The sequence below is a fragment of the Petromyzon marinus genome, chromosome 4 (genome assembly GCF_048934315.1).
Source record: "Petromyzon marinus isolate PM22_M1 ecotype Great Lakes invasive population chromosome 4, UKy_Petmar_22M1.pri1.0, whole genome shotgun sequence".
NCBI classification, from domain to species: Eukaryota; Metazoa; Chordata; class Hyperoartia; order Petromyzontiformes; family Petromyzontidae; genus Petromyzon; species Petromyzon marinus.
In genome coordinates, this window is record NC_133670.1 from 1,991,920 (window position 1) to 2,006,867 (window position 14,948).

Consider the following 14,948-nt stretch of genomic DNA (forward strand, 5'->3'; position numbering starts at 1 on the left):
TGGAGATAGTGAGATGTCCTTAATTAATGATACCAAGTGAGCTGATTTAAGTACAGCTGAGGTGGCCTTACCAGTGAATGGTTGTAAGGTCTCAGACAGAAATCGGGCCAGTTTGTAGGTGGGTGAGTTAATGATGAAGACGATAGGACGAAGTGGTGTATCTTTTTCATGGATTTTTGGTAAGCCATAAAATCTGGGTGGTCTAGCAGCAGAGGGTTTTAAGGAAAGCCGCTTGGTTGGTTCGATTAAAGATGTTGAATCTGTGATGATATTGTTGGTTTTCGTAACGAGGCTGTTGGTGGGATCTCTTTAAATTTCTGTATTGCTACCATCATTAAGTAGGTCCTGAATTTTGTTATTGTATGTGGTTTTGTCCATAATGACAGTGGCATTGCCCTTGTCGGCTGAGAGGATGACGATGTCCTTACTGATGTTTCTAATAGGTGTCTTAGCGTTTTTGAGGATTTCAGCGATTTCCGATCTTGACCCAGTCACGAAAGCTTTAAGTCAAGATTTTTCACGTGTGTGCTGTTCTGTGCATCTATGGGACCGTTGGTGTGGCCCACGCGGTGGTATTGCAGCAGTTAGTGCTTCAAACCCGGGGACCCAAGTTCAATTCTTGCTCCATGCCAACACAAGTGACGATTATCTGAACCAGTCCTGGGCTTCCCCTAAGTCGACTAGGCTTCAAATGAGTCCCTGGTGCGGTGTGTAAACATCGCCACTGGGGAGACAAAGGTCGTGTGCCAGCCTTCATAGGTGGTGCTCACTAATAGCACTTGCCCCAACAGTCTGATATGGTTATACGGGGGGATCTTTTTTATTTTACCAGGTAAGGCCCACTAAGCTATATAGCTCTTTTTCAGATGTGACCTGGCCACAAATGCTAAACGTGGAGGGAAAAACCGGAGGAACTGAAGAAAAATATATACGCGACCACGGGGAGAGAGAGAACACGTAAACTCCAAATATACAGCAGGCGTCAGGGTCGGTACCGAACCCACGACCTCCTGTGTACCGGGCGAGGGAGTTAACATCTCGTCTTTTGGTGTGCTGTGTGCTGTGAACGTGAGCAGCGCTGAAGGGCGAGAAGGGCTCCATGGGCTACCCAGGACACCACGGCTCCAACGGGGAGAAGGGAGACCCGGGGCCTCCAGGTTCCCTGGCGCTGCGCGGCGCACCATGCATGACACAGACTGTGCTGCTTCTTCTCTTGCTGCCGTGTATTCTGGGCTTCACCACACGGACACCGCGGCGCTGCCGTTGAGCACGAGCCCGTAGTCACGCTCTCCTCGAGGCGTGTGCTGTCTCGTCATTGTGTGACACCCCCAACTCCTCATCGCTCACCGCTCACGCTCGCTCGATCGTCAAGCAGATCCCCTGCGGGACTTTTGCCGTCCACATTGAGAATCGTCCCCTACCTTCCGTTCTTGTGTCTTGTTTCCTGTTGCTCCCTGCTGATGCTGCTTCCTTCTGCTGCTGCTTTCTTCTGCTGCTGCTTCCTTCTGCTGCCGCTGCTTCCTGCTGCTGCTTCCTGCTGCTGCTTCCTGCTGCTGCTTCCTGCTGCTGCTTCCTGCTGCTGCTACATCCGTTCTCATCTTCCCGCTGCTGTCCGATTTAGTCAACGGCCTTCCTCTCCCCGTCTATCCATCACCCGTTGCCTGCATGAATATCTTCACTCCACCACCGCTGGCTCTTTTCATAAATACTCTCAAAGTAACGCACGCTTTACGTGGGCTAAACTCGAAGCCCCGTATTCTTAGTCGGGCTCCGACCTCAGGGAAGCCGACTCAGAGCCACCGTGGAGCTTAACTTGACAAGTTCTGAGTAAGAACCCTGCAGTGCTCAGCATTGGTCCCATGAAATTTGATATAATTTCTATATTTTTGTATTTATTCATTTGTATTATTCAGTAATTTTTTTTTTTTTTTATCTGTTATGTCTGTCACCGAAACGGTGTGTGGTGTTTATTGATGAAACCCGACTTAACAGCTTCTTAGCTCACAGGGCACTTCGGAATAAACTGAACTGAACTAAGGCGGAGCCAAGCCGTGGCTGAGCCGCTCACCCACGCGACTTTGAAACCGACCGAGTAGCCCAGACCTGAGCTGATCCTGAGTGGTCGCGGCCGAGCCGGAGCCCTGAGATGGCAGCGATGCAGCTTAACTCACCGTGGCGATGTTTATTCCAGGGCCGCCCGGATCCATCACGAACATAGCACAGCTTGCCGGGATCAAGGTGAGGGCCCTTGGCTGCGTCGTCTGATAGCAGGATCAGTGCAATACAATGTTTCACGGTGCGATACTGTATTAAACGTTATGATGTGACGATTTTTCGGGATATCAGTTCCCATAACTTTGTAGTCGTAATTTGTTGCATTTGTTATTGTGTTGTTTTTTTGTCATTTACTGTACTGTACGTCCAGTATAAGGGTACTTAAAAGTTACTCAACTCCCATTAACATGTAGGCTTTCGCAGCCAATATTTTCCATAATAGAGGTTTTTGGATTAGATAGCATAAATATAAATGTGTCTTGACTTAAAGCTTTTGTGACTGCAGGAATTCATAGTCTTTGGGTCTGTTGGTAAAGTCACGTAGATAGAAAAATAATCATAAAAATTACGACGTTTCGATCGCAACACAAGCAATCGTCTTTAGGTGGAAAAATAAAAATGTTTATATTATTTTTCTATCTACGTGACTTTACCGAAAGACCCAAAGAGTATAAATGTGTCGTTAAACCCGCCACCACCCGACACAGCCAATTAGTAAGGTTTGTCATTAAACAAATTATTTACGCGATATAACCCAAAAACCTCTTATGGATAAGCCCCCCATGCATTTCCTCATGATTGCGACTTGATAATCTAAAGCAAGACAAAATTATTTAATGAAACTACAGAAATGATGGCATCATGCAGTCGCTTACTCCGGAAGACGTTTTACAAACATTCACCGGGTAATATATATTTTTAGTGTAATGACTGCATCGTCGTGAACGTTAGTTCTTGTTCATCAGGGATAAATCTCAAGCTGATTCTCAGGTCAAAGGATTTGGCCGGTGTCCGTGAGCAACGCCGCCTGGCTGTTGGCGCATTCACCGAAGCCTCATCCCAGAGATGTGAAATGTCGGGTGAAGATCGTGGAGAAGATAACAATCAAACTTACAGGGTGACAATGACCCTGCCGGACATGTTAACCGAGTTGGGCCAGAAAGATGCGGTGACCCACGCGCTCAAGTGACGGCGGTGTCTTTAAATATCTCTTTTGCAACAGAAGGCACACGCTTTAGTAACCCTGCCGTGAATTGCTGGTCAGAGCGCTCGACCGTAGGAAGGCATCGTGAGTTTGTTTTGCCGACGAGCGACGTGGCTTCGCACGCGACGGACCGTCGTTTGCCGAGCGTGTGCGATGGGGCAAAACCTTTGTGGAGGAAGAGCTTTGTGGCTCGTCGGATTTCTCCGGGGTGAATCAAGATTCCGATCGATTGCGGTACTCTGTGCCCCTCGACTGCAGGGGGAGCGCGGCGAGCCCGGCATGAAGGGCGAGCCTGGCACGGTGGTCTACGGGGACTTCCCTCACGGGATTCCCAGCGTCCCCGGACTCCCAGGGCCCCCAGGCATCCCAGGACGGCCGGGCCTCGTGGTGAGAGATGGCACTCTGTTGAGAACGCTCACTCGCAGACGTTCGGCGAGGGGGCGGCATCACCAAAATCGAATGACAAGTCGCGCCGGCAATCGGCCGCTTTTCTGTTGTTGTTGTTGTTGCGATGTGCTAAAGCAGTATTGATGGCGAGCGTGTGGTGGGTGCGTATGAGGAAGTGTACCCTGCTGTGAACAGCGACGATTTGCCTGCGATGCATTAGCGCGCGCCCTTGCGCACGTCCAGGGTATGCGCTCATTTGCCTCGAGGGGCTGTGACTCGCCTTGAAAATGTAAACGTTAGCCCTTTTCTTAACGCTGTTATCACTGGTAGCCTACACGCAGAATGATGTCTCGCCTGCATCGTTACCTGTAAATACGTGGTATACAAAAGAAACAGCTAAGACGATTAATTGCTTTCAGTCTCTTGGTTTACATTCTATTAAATCATGATTGCTAAGCGCAGGTCCAAATAACAAAAACGCCTGGTGGGCAGGAACAAACAGCACTACCAAAGTTCTAATCGACAAGAGTTAACAGGTTTCTTGATTGCGCAAGGTTAGATGAAATCAGGGAAAGAGACGGTGATGGGAGGAGGAAATTTCAAAAGTGGAGCAGTGCGAGGGTAGAAGCTGAGAGAGAGAGAAGTGAGGCGGCCTGCAGTGTGGTGAGTGGGTGGGTGGGTGACCGAGTAGGTGGGTGAATGTGTGGGTGGGTGAGTAGGTGTCTAAGTGATAGTGTTGTAGGAGGAGCGGTGGCGCAGTGGTTAGCGCATTGCGACCCGAGTTTGATTCCCGCTCACGGCCAACACCAGTGATGATTATCTGAACTGGTCCTGGGCCTCCCCTAGGTCGATTCAGCCTCAAATTAGTACGTGGTACAATGTGTAAACATTGCCACTCGTGAGAGAAAGGCGGACGGGCATGGTGCTGGCCACCCACAACCTCGTGTGCTATGCCCGCCTTCATAGGTGCTTGCTAACAGCTCTTGCCCCAAGATTCTGTTAAGGCTATATGGGGGGATCTTTGGGTGAGATGAGTGGGTGAATGAGTGGATGAGTGGGTGAGTTATTATCACGTGCAGTGTAGTGGTTGAACACAGTGCGGATCAGACATATAAGTCGTGTCTATCGAGCCCTTAGCATGGGATTAGGAATTGACGAGTGACGTTCATGGGAGCAGTAGCCATGGTCATGGCAAATGGACATGCCAAGACCACGCCTCGCGGTTTGCACACACAAACCCACAACGCTTACTCAATATTTTGGTGGTTTGCCAAACACCTTGTTTTCTGATATTCCAGCTGGACACCCACGAATGAGCTTCACCTTGAAGCTAACCCAGTTGCTGCACTCGTGCACGGGAAGAATGTTATACACGGGTGGACAGATTGAATGGTTTATACGCATCATGTGCAACACGCCCATGCAAATCTTAATTTATATTTATAAAAGGGAAATTTGTAAATACGTGTGTCTCTTCGAAATGTTTAGCATACTTCCCGACATGCAACAAACTTTAAATTTGGCATGTGGGTAGCTTCCAGACTGTACACAATGCAAAAAGTATAAAAATAGACTTTTGTATTTTGGGGGGGGGGGGGCGGTGGCGCAATAATTGGTATAATATTTTGCACGGCAAGTAAGCGGTGACGTCACATTTGTGATTTGTGATGTCACCCGCACGCGGCAGCGTCACGCAGTGTGCCTGCTGACGTCACACATCCCCCCACACCCTCCGCGTCGGCCGTGTATTAATCCAAGGCAAGAATCCAAGTCGCGGGCGAAGCCGGGTAGTAAAGCTCGTGTATTTGTATAGAGCGCCCTCACTCAAGGCGCTCTACGCCAAGGCTTACAAAGCAGTGACAGAGGGGAATGATGTCGATGGTGGGGGTGTGCCACAAGGATTGAGGAACAAGTGACAGCGATAGAGAGGTACTTAAGAATGACGACAGGGCAGAGGAGGGGACGGGAAGGAGTGGAGGGGCGAGAGAATTTGACGGCGCTGACTTGGTGTGCTTCATCGGCAGGGCCCCAAGGGAGACTCGGTGGTGGGTCCGAGTGGCCCCCCGGGCAGCGCTGGCCCCCCTGGATCTCCGGGATACGGTTACGAGGGGCCCCAGGGCAGGCCAGGCCCCCCTGGGCCTCCAGGGCCCCCCGGCGGTCAAGGGCACACCTCGCCAGGTATTTTCACAGCGATCTGACCCCTGCTGCTGTATTTTTGGAGTTTGCGGCGTCTCTCTGTTTCCCCGTGGTGGTCGCGTGGATTTTTCTCCGGGTCTTTCGGTATTTGCCTCCACATCACGCGTTGAGGCTGCCATAAATTTCCACATGATGATGAGCCACTTTGTTGAGCTATCAATTGTGGCCAGGTTTCTTCTGAAAAGAGCTATATAGCTCAGTGGGCCTTACCTGGTAAAATAAAAAATAGTTTAATAAATCTTGTAATCCACCAGCATGTAGCAAGCGCGACTCTGCTGACGAGACCCATAAAATCAAAACTGGTCCAAAGTTCGATAATTTAAACATACTGTATGCTGCTGCATAATATTGGTCTGGAAAGCCAATAGGCAGATGGACTGAAACATATTCAGGTATCCCTCGATTTACAAAAGGGATGCCTTCAAAAAACACACGTAAAATGAAATTTTGTAAACCAGAATGGCTTTTCAATGTAGTACAAAATATTTGGGATGTTTTTCGGACAGTCATTCCGACTCTACTCCTAACCTTTTCACCTCATAAAGAACATGAATATTGAAACGATTGAATAATAATTAAAACCAATAAAAAAGAAACCTGTTCAGGGAACTCCTTCACCTTCACAGGGATTCCTGCGTGTAGGAATCCCTGTGAAGGTGATGTGGAGGCGTCACTGTTGCACTGCAGGGGCACCGTGACGCGACTGAAGCAGCCCCCGGGTGCCTCTTATTTGACGATCTCGTGGTGCATGGCCACAGTGAAATTTCGTTCAAGCGGAAATTCGATTTTGTTAATCGAAAATAAAACGTGTCCAGAATGCTGCTTATATACACACACACAGACAGAAGAGACGCGCAGTTGCCTGGGCTCGTTGGCGACCTAAACGAGAGAGTGACCCTGCCGCCCATGCTGCTCCCCCCCCCCCCCCCCCCCGCCGTGCGCTCTCTCTCCCAGGAGGCTCCGGTCCCAGCTACGTCCTCCAGGGAGCGGTGGGGCCCCCCGGGCCACCGGGACCCCCCGGCTCCTCCAGCGGGGTGCGTGACGCACGCGCGAACTCACGCCCACGGTCGCAGTAGGCAGATAACGCGGCCTCCGGGCTGGGTGACACGGTGGAGTGGGATGGGGGGGTTTCTACTCTGAGCCAACACTGCTTGGGTTGAAGCCTAGGATCCAACTTGAGATTAAACGGCACTCTGATGTGTATGTGCGCCATGGCGGCGAGATGTTAACTGCCCCATGGGTTTGATTCCAACCCTGACACCGATCTTTTTGGAGTTTGCATGTTCTGTCTCCCTGTTCTATCTCCCTGTTCTGTCTCCCTGCGGTTGCGTGGATTTTTCTCTGGGTTCTCCGGTTTTTCCCCTCCACATTTAGATACGTCCCACTAGAGCCACGGCTTACCGCTACGGTCACGGCGTTCCGCTACGGCCACCGCGTTGCCCCACGGCCACAGCGTTCCCCCATGGCCACCACGTTCCCCTACAGCCGCCCGCGTTGCCCTACGGCCACCGCGTGCTGCTATAACCACGGCGTTCCGCTATAGCCACCGCGTGCCGCAATAGCTACCGCGTGCCGCTGGGCCGTGCTGCAGGTGACGATGACGAACTCCGTGGAGGCCATGCTGCAGACGTCGCGGGCCACGCCGGAGGGCGCGCTGGTGTACGTGCGCGAGACGGGAGACGTCTACATCCGGGTGCCCGGGGCGTGGAGGAAGTTACAAGTGAGGCCACACACATACACACACTTGTGATTATGATTCTACACAATCAGGAGAACAACTTTAACCAAACTAAGGCAAACAAACGAGCCAACCGTGGACTGCCGTTTGGGCGGTTGGGGCATGCTGGTGTGCGAATCTACGCGTCACACTACGCGTCACACGCTGTATCTACGCGTTACACGCTGTATTTCCACGGCCATTGGAAAGCAGCCCTGGCCTTCTTGGGTCGTTCCAAGCAGGCCTAACGCGACTCGGAGCGGCCCAGCACCGCCAGAGCCGCAAGGATCCTTGGCCTCGGCCCCCACTGTCCCTCTGACCCGCGACCCTCCCCGTCTGCATTGTGTGAGTGGAAAAGCAATGTTTAAAGTGCCGGTAATTCTCTAACAACGTATATCAAGGCCATGGCTTCGTCTAGAGCAGGGGTCGGCAACCTGCGGCTCAGGAGCCGCACGTGGCTCTTTGAGGACCACTTCGTGACACGTTACTTATTAAGGTCTACCACCGTCTCGTATTCACATGGATTGCGGATCTTGAGATATTGAGTTTTTTTTTACCGAATTCAAACAAAAAATGTCCCCTTGTTATTTTGGTTGCGAAACACCCTGGTTGAGACGATTAAAAATGAACAACCAACGCTGCCATAAGCTTATGCCGTTGTTTTAAACGAGAGACAACCACAAGGTTTGAACGAGCGAGCGGCCGACAACCACGTTTCACGCGTCTCACTTCCACGTTGAACCCCGCGACATCCCAGCAAGCTTCTGCCACTGAATTCACGCTGTGTTTGTCACAACAACAACAAGTGCTGTCCGCACTGTTGCCGGGGTGGGTTGCAGGCCCTGGCTGCAGCTCAAGGTGGTTGGGGCCATAGCGGAGGAACGATTTTGCGACGCGATTTTCTTTTTTTTTGCTCCGATTTCTATTCGCTTTCATCCCCGTACGTTTCATTTGTTTTCCTCCTGGTCATGTTGGTGGCCCAGATCACTCTGGCGAGATGTTAACTACCTCGCCTGGTATACAGGAGGTTTGTAGGTTCGATCTCAACCCTCACGTCTGTATACAGTGTTTGGAGTTTGCGTGTCGCTCTCCCCGTGGTAACGTGGATATTTCTCCGGGGTGCTCACGTTTTTCCCCCCAAATTTAGAAACTTGTGTTTCGAGTATTTGGCTACTATACATTTCCACGTGATAAGCCACTTTATTGCGCTGTAATTTGTGGCCAAGTCGCATCTTGAGTTCTCACCCTGGTTACGCAAAACGAGCTGGCTGCAGGGTGACACAAGCCCATGGCATAAAACATAGACATGGAGAAAGGCGGATTCTTAAGCTCGTTATTGGATGCGTATTAAACGTGTTAAATCCTCGATCATGTTGCTTCTTTACTCTCTTATGGGGTGACCTTGCATCCCTGCACTGGTGAAGGATCTTGGTTTATGTGAGTGAGCTGGGCCCTACATTATTGGCTCAACTCTGCTGCTTAAAGGCAGCTCGTTTCTCGAGCGGTCTGTGGCCAGTGGAGAGCACTTGATTTGCTATTTTGAAATCACGTTCAAGGGCTCATTTTTATCTTGCACTTCCTAATGTTCTTCTAGATATCCTTACATTGTGACATTAACTAGTTTTAATGACTTGCGATAATTCATAGGGATCCTGTTCAAATGTTGTTTCAAATTGCGTCTGATATCGTCTTCCTCACTGTGAGGCACTGCGGTTAATCCTGTGAAGCCATTGGGAGGTTTTTTTTTTCCTGTGGAGCTCTTGGAGGTGATCTAACAGGACAGTGTAATGTATGCATGTGTTGAGGTTAATTGTGCTTGTGCACAATGGCGGAGCCAGGATTTTCAGGTAGGGGGGGTAACCCCTCCAGCAATGAGAAACGATAGGGGAGTTGTTAGTAAGTAGAGACTTGTCCCATGCGTTTTATTCACCGCGTGTGCGGCGATGGCGCAACCATCGATCGATGGTCGAATTCGAACCGTGCTGTGTGATCGGCATCGCGCTCGCTGAAGGTGTCGATGCCTTCAGGGAAGTCGTGGACTCTGTATACGCAACTGCGCACAATTCTGTGAGTCGCTTATAACTGCTTTGCCGTTGCTTATTGCCAATTATGGACTCAGACTATTGTACTATCATCTCATAGAGTCCTTGGCACGTAATAATATGCTACACAGTGGCAGTGGGGGTCGCAAAATGCCGATTTGTTACTAATAAACCCCAATTATCCGAGAGAAATCCCAAATTTCGATCGGATCATTGGGGGGGCACACCAAATAGGAACCTGTTGCAAGGCATCAAGTGCTGCATTAACCACACACAGTACTTGTAGCAAAACATGCAAACAAACACGCTCTGATAATATAATGCATTGTCCTTGATACTGATTGGCCTACACCAGAGACAGCCTTCATTGTGGTCTAGTCTCTCCAGTGTTAGAACAGAGAACGGCAAAAGGCGAACAGTACAAAGACAATGCCGGTATCAGAACACTTATAGCTCGGGTCGAGTGGTTAGGCCAATCAAGGCCAATCAATGTTGTCGTTTTGTGATCGTAGTGGCATGATGTGTGTCGTGTAATCTTCGTCTTTGTCATCGTCGTCGTTGTTGTTGTTGTTGCAGCTTGGAGACACCATTGCCATCCCTGGCAGCAACACCCACGTGAGTCCCCCGCTGCTCCCCAGACCATCGCGATTCCCTTCCCCTGCTCGTGGCACGAGCAGTGGGCCGCGTGCAGTCACCGTCTCCACAGTTGGGAAATCAGAGAATTGCCTGATTGCAGCTGCGGAGCGGTGCAACAATCAGTGGAGCGCGTCGTTAGCTCACGTCCGCTGCGAGTCTGTGGGCCTCTGTGTGAGTCTGTGGGCCTCTGTGTGAGTCTGTGGGTCTCTGTGTGAGTCTGTGGGTCTCTGTGTGAGTCTGTGGGTCTCTGTGCGAGTCTGTGCGTCTCTGTGTGAGTCTGTGGGTCTCTGTATGAGTCTGTGGGCCTCTGTGTGAGTCTGTGGGTCTCTGTGCGAGTCTGTGCGTCTCTGTGTGAGTCTGTGGGTCTCTGCTCGAGTCTGTGTGTCTCTGTGTGAGTCTGTGGGTCTCTGTGCGAGTCTGTGGGTCTCTGTGTGAGTCTGTGTGTCTCTGTGTGAGTCTGTGGGCCTCTGTGTGAGTCTGTGGGCCTCTGTGTGAGTCTGTGGGTCTCTGTGTGAGTCTGTGGGTCTCTGTGCGAGTCTGTGCGTCTCTGTGAGTCTGTGCGTCTCTGTGAGTCTGTGGGTCTCTGTGTGAGTCTGTGGGTCTCTGTGAGTCTGTGGGCCTCTGTGTGAGTCTGTGGGCCTCTGTGTGAGTCTGTGGGTCTCTGTGTGAGTCTGTGGGTCTCTGTGTGAGTCTGTGGGTCTCTGTGCGAGTCTGTGCGTCTCTGTGTGAGTCTGTGGGTCTCTGTGTGAGTCTGTGGGCCTCTGTGTGAGTCTGTGGGTCTCTGTGCGAGTCTGTGCGTCTCTGTGTGAGTCTGTGGGTCTCTGCTCGAGTCTGTGTGTCTCTGTGTGAGTCTGTGGGTCTCTGTGCGAGTCTGTGGGTCTCTGTGTGAGTCTGTGTGTCTCTGTGTGAGTCTGTGGGCCTCTGTGTGAGTCTGTGGGCCTCTGTGTGAGTCTGTGGGTCTCTGTGTGAGTCTGTGGGTCTCTGTGCGAGTCTGTGCGTCTCTGTGCGAGTCTGTGCGTCTCTGTGTGAGTCTGTGGGTCTCTGTGTGAGTCTGCGGGTCTCTATGAGTCTCTGGGTTCTATGTGAGTCTGTGGGTCTCTGTGTGAGTCTGTGGGTCTCTGTGTGAGTCTGTGGGTCTCTGTGCGAGTCTGTGCGTCTCTGTGTGAGTCTGTGGGTCTCTGTGTGAGTCTGTGGGCCTCTGTGTGAGTCTGTGGGTCTCTGTGCGAGTCTGTGCGTCTCTGTGTGAGTCTGTGGGTCTCTGCTCGAGTCTGTGTGTCTCTGTGTGAGTCTGTGGGTCTCTGTGCGAGTCTGTGGGTCTCTGTGTGAGTCTGTGTGTCTCTGTGTGAGTCTGTGGGCCTCTGTGTGAGTCTGTGGGCCTCTGTGTGAGTCTGTGGGTCTCTGTGTGAGTCTGTGCGTCTCTGTGCGAGTCTGTGCGTCTCTGTGCGAGTCTGTGCGTCTCTGTGTGAGTCTGTGGGTCTCTGTGTGAGTCTGCGGGTCTCTATGAGTCTCTGGGTTCTATGTGAGTCTGTGGGTCTCTGTGTGAGTCTGTGGGTCTCTATGTGAGTCTATGGCTCTCTGTATTAATCTGTGGGTCTCTGCGTGAGTCTGTGGGTCTCTGTGTGAGTCTGTGGGTCTCTGCTCGAGTCTGTGTGTCTCTGTGTGAGTCTGTGGGTCTCTGTGTTAATCTGTGGGGCTCTGCGCGAGTCTGTGTGGGTCTCTGCTCGAGTCTGTGGGTCTCTGTGTGAGTCTGTGGGTCTCTGTGTGAGTATGTGGGTCTCTGCGCGAGTCTGTGGGTCTCTGTGTGAGTCTGTGGGTCTCTGCTCGAGTCTGTGGGTCTCTGTGCGAGTCTGTGGGTCTCTGTGCGAGTCTGTGGGTCTCTGCGCGAGTCTGTGGGTCTCTGTGTGAGTCTGTGGGTCTCTGTGTGAGTCTATGGGTCTCTGCTCAAGTCTGTGTGTCTCTGTGCGAGTCTGTGGGTCTCTGTGTGAGTCTGTGGGTCTCTGTGTGAGTCTGTGGGTCTCTGCTCGAGTCTGTGGGTCTCTGTGTGAGTCTGTGGGTCTCTGTGCGAGTCTGTGGGTCTCTGTGTGAGTCTGTGGGTCTCTGTGTGAGTCTTTGGGTCTCTGCTCGAGTCCGTGGGTCTCTGCGCGAGTCTGTGGGTCTCTGCGCGAGTCTGTGGGTCTCCGTGTGAACTCGTGTCCACTGTGAGCATTCTCAGAGTACACGAGTGGAGTTCACACCCGCTGTGCTCTGAAGCCAGCGGCTGGATCCACAACCTGGACGTTGATTTATAGTTGTTACTCAACTCATATGGGTACGAAAAAAGATGAAGAACGCAGCATGAGTTTGAGCTGCACAATGCAGCTGCACTTTGATTTGACTTGCTTTGGGGTCACATGACTGCCGCCGTGACCGAGTGTTTGTGTTTCCACCCAAGGCTCTTCTGCCCCCGAGTGAGGTGGTGCAACTGAACCCCCAGCCAGCGTGGCCTCCCCGGGCACCCAGATACCACAATGGACACATGGTATGCAGCGACGTCAGACTGCTCACACTCAGAGCTGTCTCCACTCAGGGAGGGGGGGCTCATGTACATGGGAGGAAGAATGGCCCGAGAGATAAACGCAGAGACACACGGAGAGGGGCACATGGAGAGAGATACATCAGCACGCAGAGAGAGAGAGAGATAGACAGTTACTGTAGGCTAAACAACGATTAACTATTTTTATTTTATCAGTTAAGGCCCACTGAGCTATATAGCTCCTTTTCAGAAGCAACCTGGCCACAAATGATAGGCCAACGAAGTGGCTTATCATCGTGTGTACATTTATAGCAGATAAATACTCTAAACGCACTTTTCAAAATGTGGAGGGTAAAACCGGAGGACCCAGATAATCCACGTGACTACGGGGAGAGAGACATGCAAACTCCAACTATACAGGCGTCAGGGTGGGGATCGAACCCATGAACCCTCATGTATACCAGGTGAGGTAGTTAACATCTCGCCAGCCTTACACAGAGAGAGGAACATGGACAGAGAGGAGAGGTCACAGAGACGCACAGAGGCACATGGAGAGACACGGAAGGACATAGAGAGCAACAGACAGACAGATATGTAGAGGAAGATTGAGAAAATAGACAGACGGACATGCCATCCAGAGTGGGGGGCGAGGGTGGGGGGGAGAGGGACTAAACGGATGAATTTACCTAGGTGGGCCTCACACAACAGAGAGTCCCACATTAGGCCAGTTTTTGGCTTTCTGCCCTGAGTCTTCATGAACCTCTGGGCTGCCCTGGAGACGGGCACAATGAGGGACAGCCACTCAACACCCATTCACCACACTGCAGGTCACAAACACTCCTCTTGCCGCATCTTCCCCTCGCGCGGCTCCACTCTGGCATTCCCTTCCCTCGCGCCTGAACTCGACCACTGTGCTCAACATCCTCGTTCAAGTCGTTCTCACGGCTCGCGTCGCGTGCCCCCCTCCCCCCCCGTGTGCCATTGCCGTGCCCGCAGCTCCACCTGGTGGCGCTCAACAGGCCAATGACGGGTGACATGCACGGCATCCGAGGCGCAGACATCCTGTGCTTCCAGCAGGCGCACGCGGCCGGCCTGCAGGGCACCTACCGGGCCTTCCTCACCTCCCACGACCAGGACCTGGCGGCGGTCGTGCGCAGGGCCGACCGCGACAGCGTGCCCATCGTGAACCTCGTGGTCAGGCTTCCTCAGGGCACCCCCCCACCCCACCTCTTCCCTGCTCCGCTGCCTTCACCCCGAGCTCTCATTACTCTGATAGTGGCATTGTCTTTGTGCTGTACGCCTTTTGGCGTCCTCTGGTCTAACACCTTTTGAGACGAGGCTCTAAAGAAAGCTGTCTCTGGTGTGGACCAATCAGTTTCAAGGACAATGCATATATTATCAGAGTTTGTTTTTTGTTTGCATTCTGACCACAAAGCATTGTGGTTAATGCAGACACGATTCCTTGTAAAAGGTTTCAGTTTGGTGTTTTAACATCTTAACACCTGTTTTGTTGCCAGAAAAAAGGGGAAAACCTATTCTCATATTTTGGTACGGGCAAAGGAGGTCCCATGATGGTGGTGAGATGTTAACTCCCTCGCCTCGTATGCAGGATGGCTGTGGGTTCGATCCTGACCCAGTGATCGTGTGGATTTTAGTCTGGGTCCTCCGGTTTTTCCCCTCCACATTTCGAATTATGTGCTTAGAGTATTTGGCTGCTATAAATTTCCAAATGATAAAGCTACTCGTTGAGCTATCATTTGTGTCCAGGTCTCTTGTAAAAAAAAGGGCTACATAGCTCAGTGAGCCTTACCTCGTAAAATAAAAAAAATTGTTTAAAATAGTAAAAACTTGCGCTGTGCCCCTCGCTCCATTGCCTTCAGCTCTACGTCTCCGTTAGTACTTTAAGTGCATGATGGAGAACCTCCGTGGGCCAGGTTGCTTTTACGTTTTGTAAAAGACATTTAACGAGCGAGCCAGATGATACAAAGTGCCGTTCAGTGATGACGTCCAACAGTGCACGTTGAAAGTCAGGGAAACACGTGACACTTTGGTCAATGTTTTTTTTTGCAGCCAACTTGAAGGGGAATGCCATAATTGGTGTCATTGTATATGTATATAAATCAATGCTATTGATAAGATTTGATCTTCCACAAAGCTCGTGGTCCACCCTAAACTGCATCCGCACAAACCATAGCAGAT

The 14,948-nt window shown here is 51.4% G+C and overlaps 1 protein-coding gene across 7 annotated transcripts in view; it reads left to right on the forward strand.

The window, feature by feature from the left end:
• The window catches only part of LOC116938841 (uncharacterized), a 275,758-nt gene that overhangs the window by 254,470 nt on the left and 6,340 nt on the right, over window positions 1–14,948 (forward strand). For all 7 annotated transcript variants that reach the window (XM_076054538.1, XM_076054531.1, XM_076054499.1 and 4 more), the window contains 9 exons: window positions 1,077–1,157; window positions 2,192–2,238; window positions 3,518–3,646; window positions 5,671–5,824; window positions 6,797–6,876; window positions 7,434–7,562; window positions 10,178–10,216; window positions 12,669–12,755; window positions 13,746–13,943. In XM_076054538.1, coding sequence (XP_075910653.1) covers window positions 1,077–1,157; window positions 2,192–2,238; window positions 3,518–3,646; window positions 5,671–5,824; window positions 6,797–6,876; window positions 7,434–7,562; window positions 10,178–10,216; window positions 12,669–12,755; window positions 13,746–13,943 — 944 coding nt within the window. The remainder of the gene's footprint in view (window positions 1–1,076; window positions 1,158–2,191; window positions 2,239–3,517; window positions 3,647–5,670; window positions 5,825–6,796; window positions 6,877–7,433; window positions 7,563–10,177; window positions 10,217–12,668; window positions 12,756–13,745; window positions 13,944–14,948) is intronic.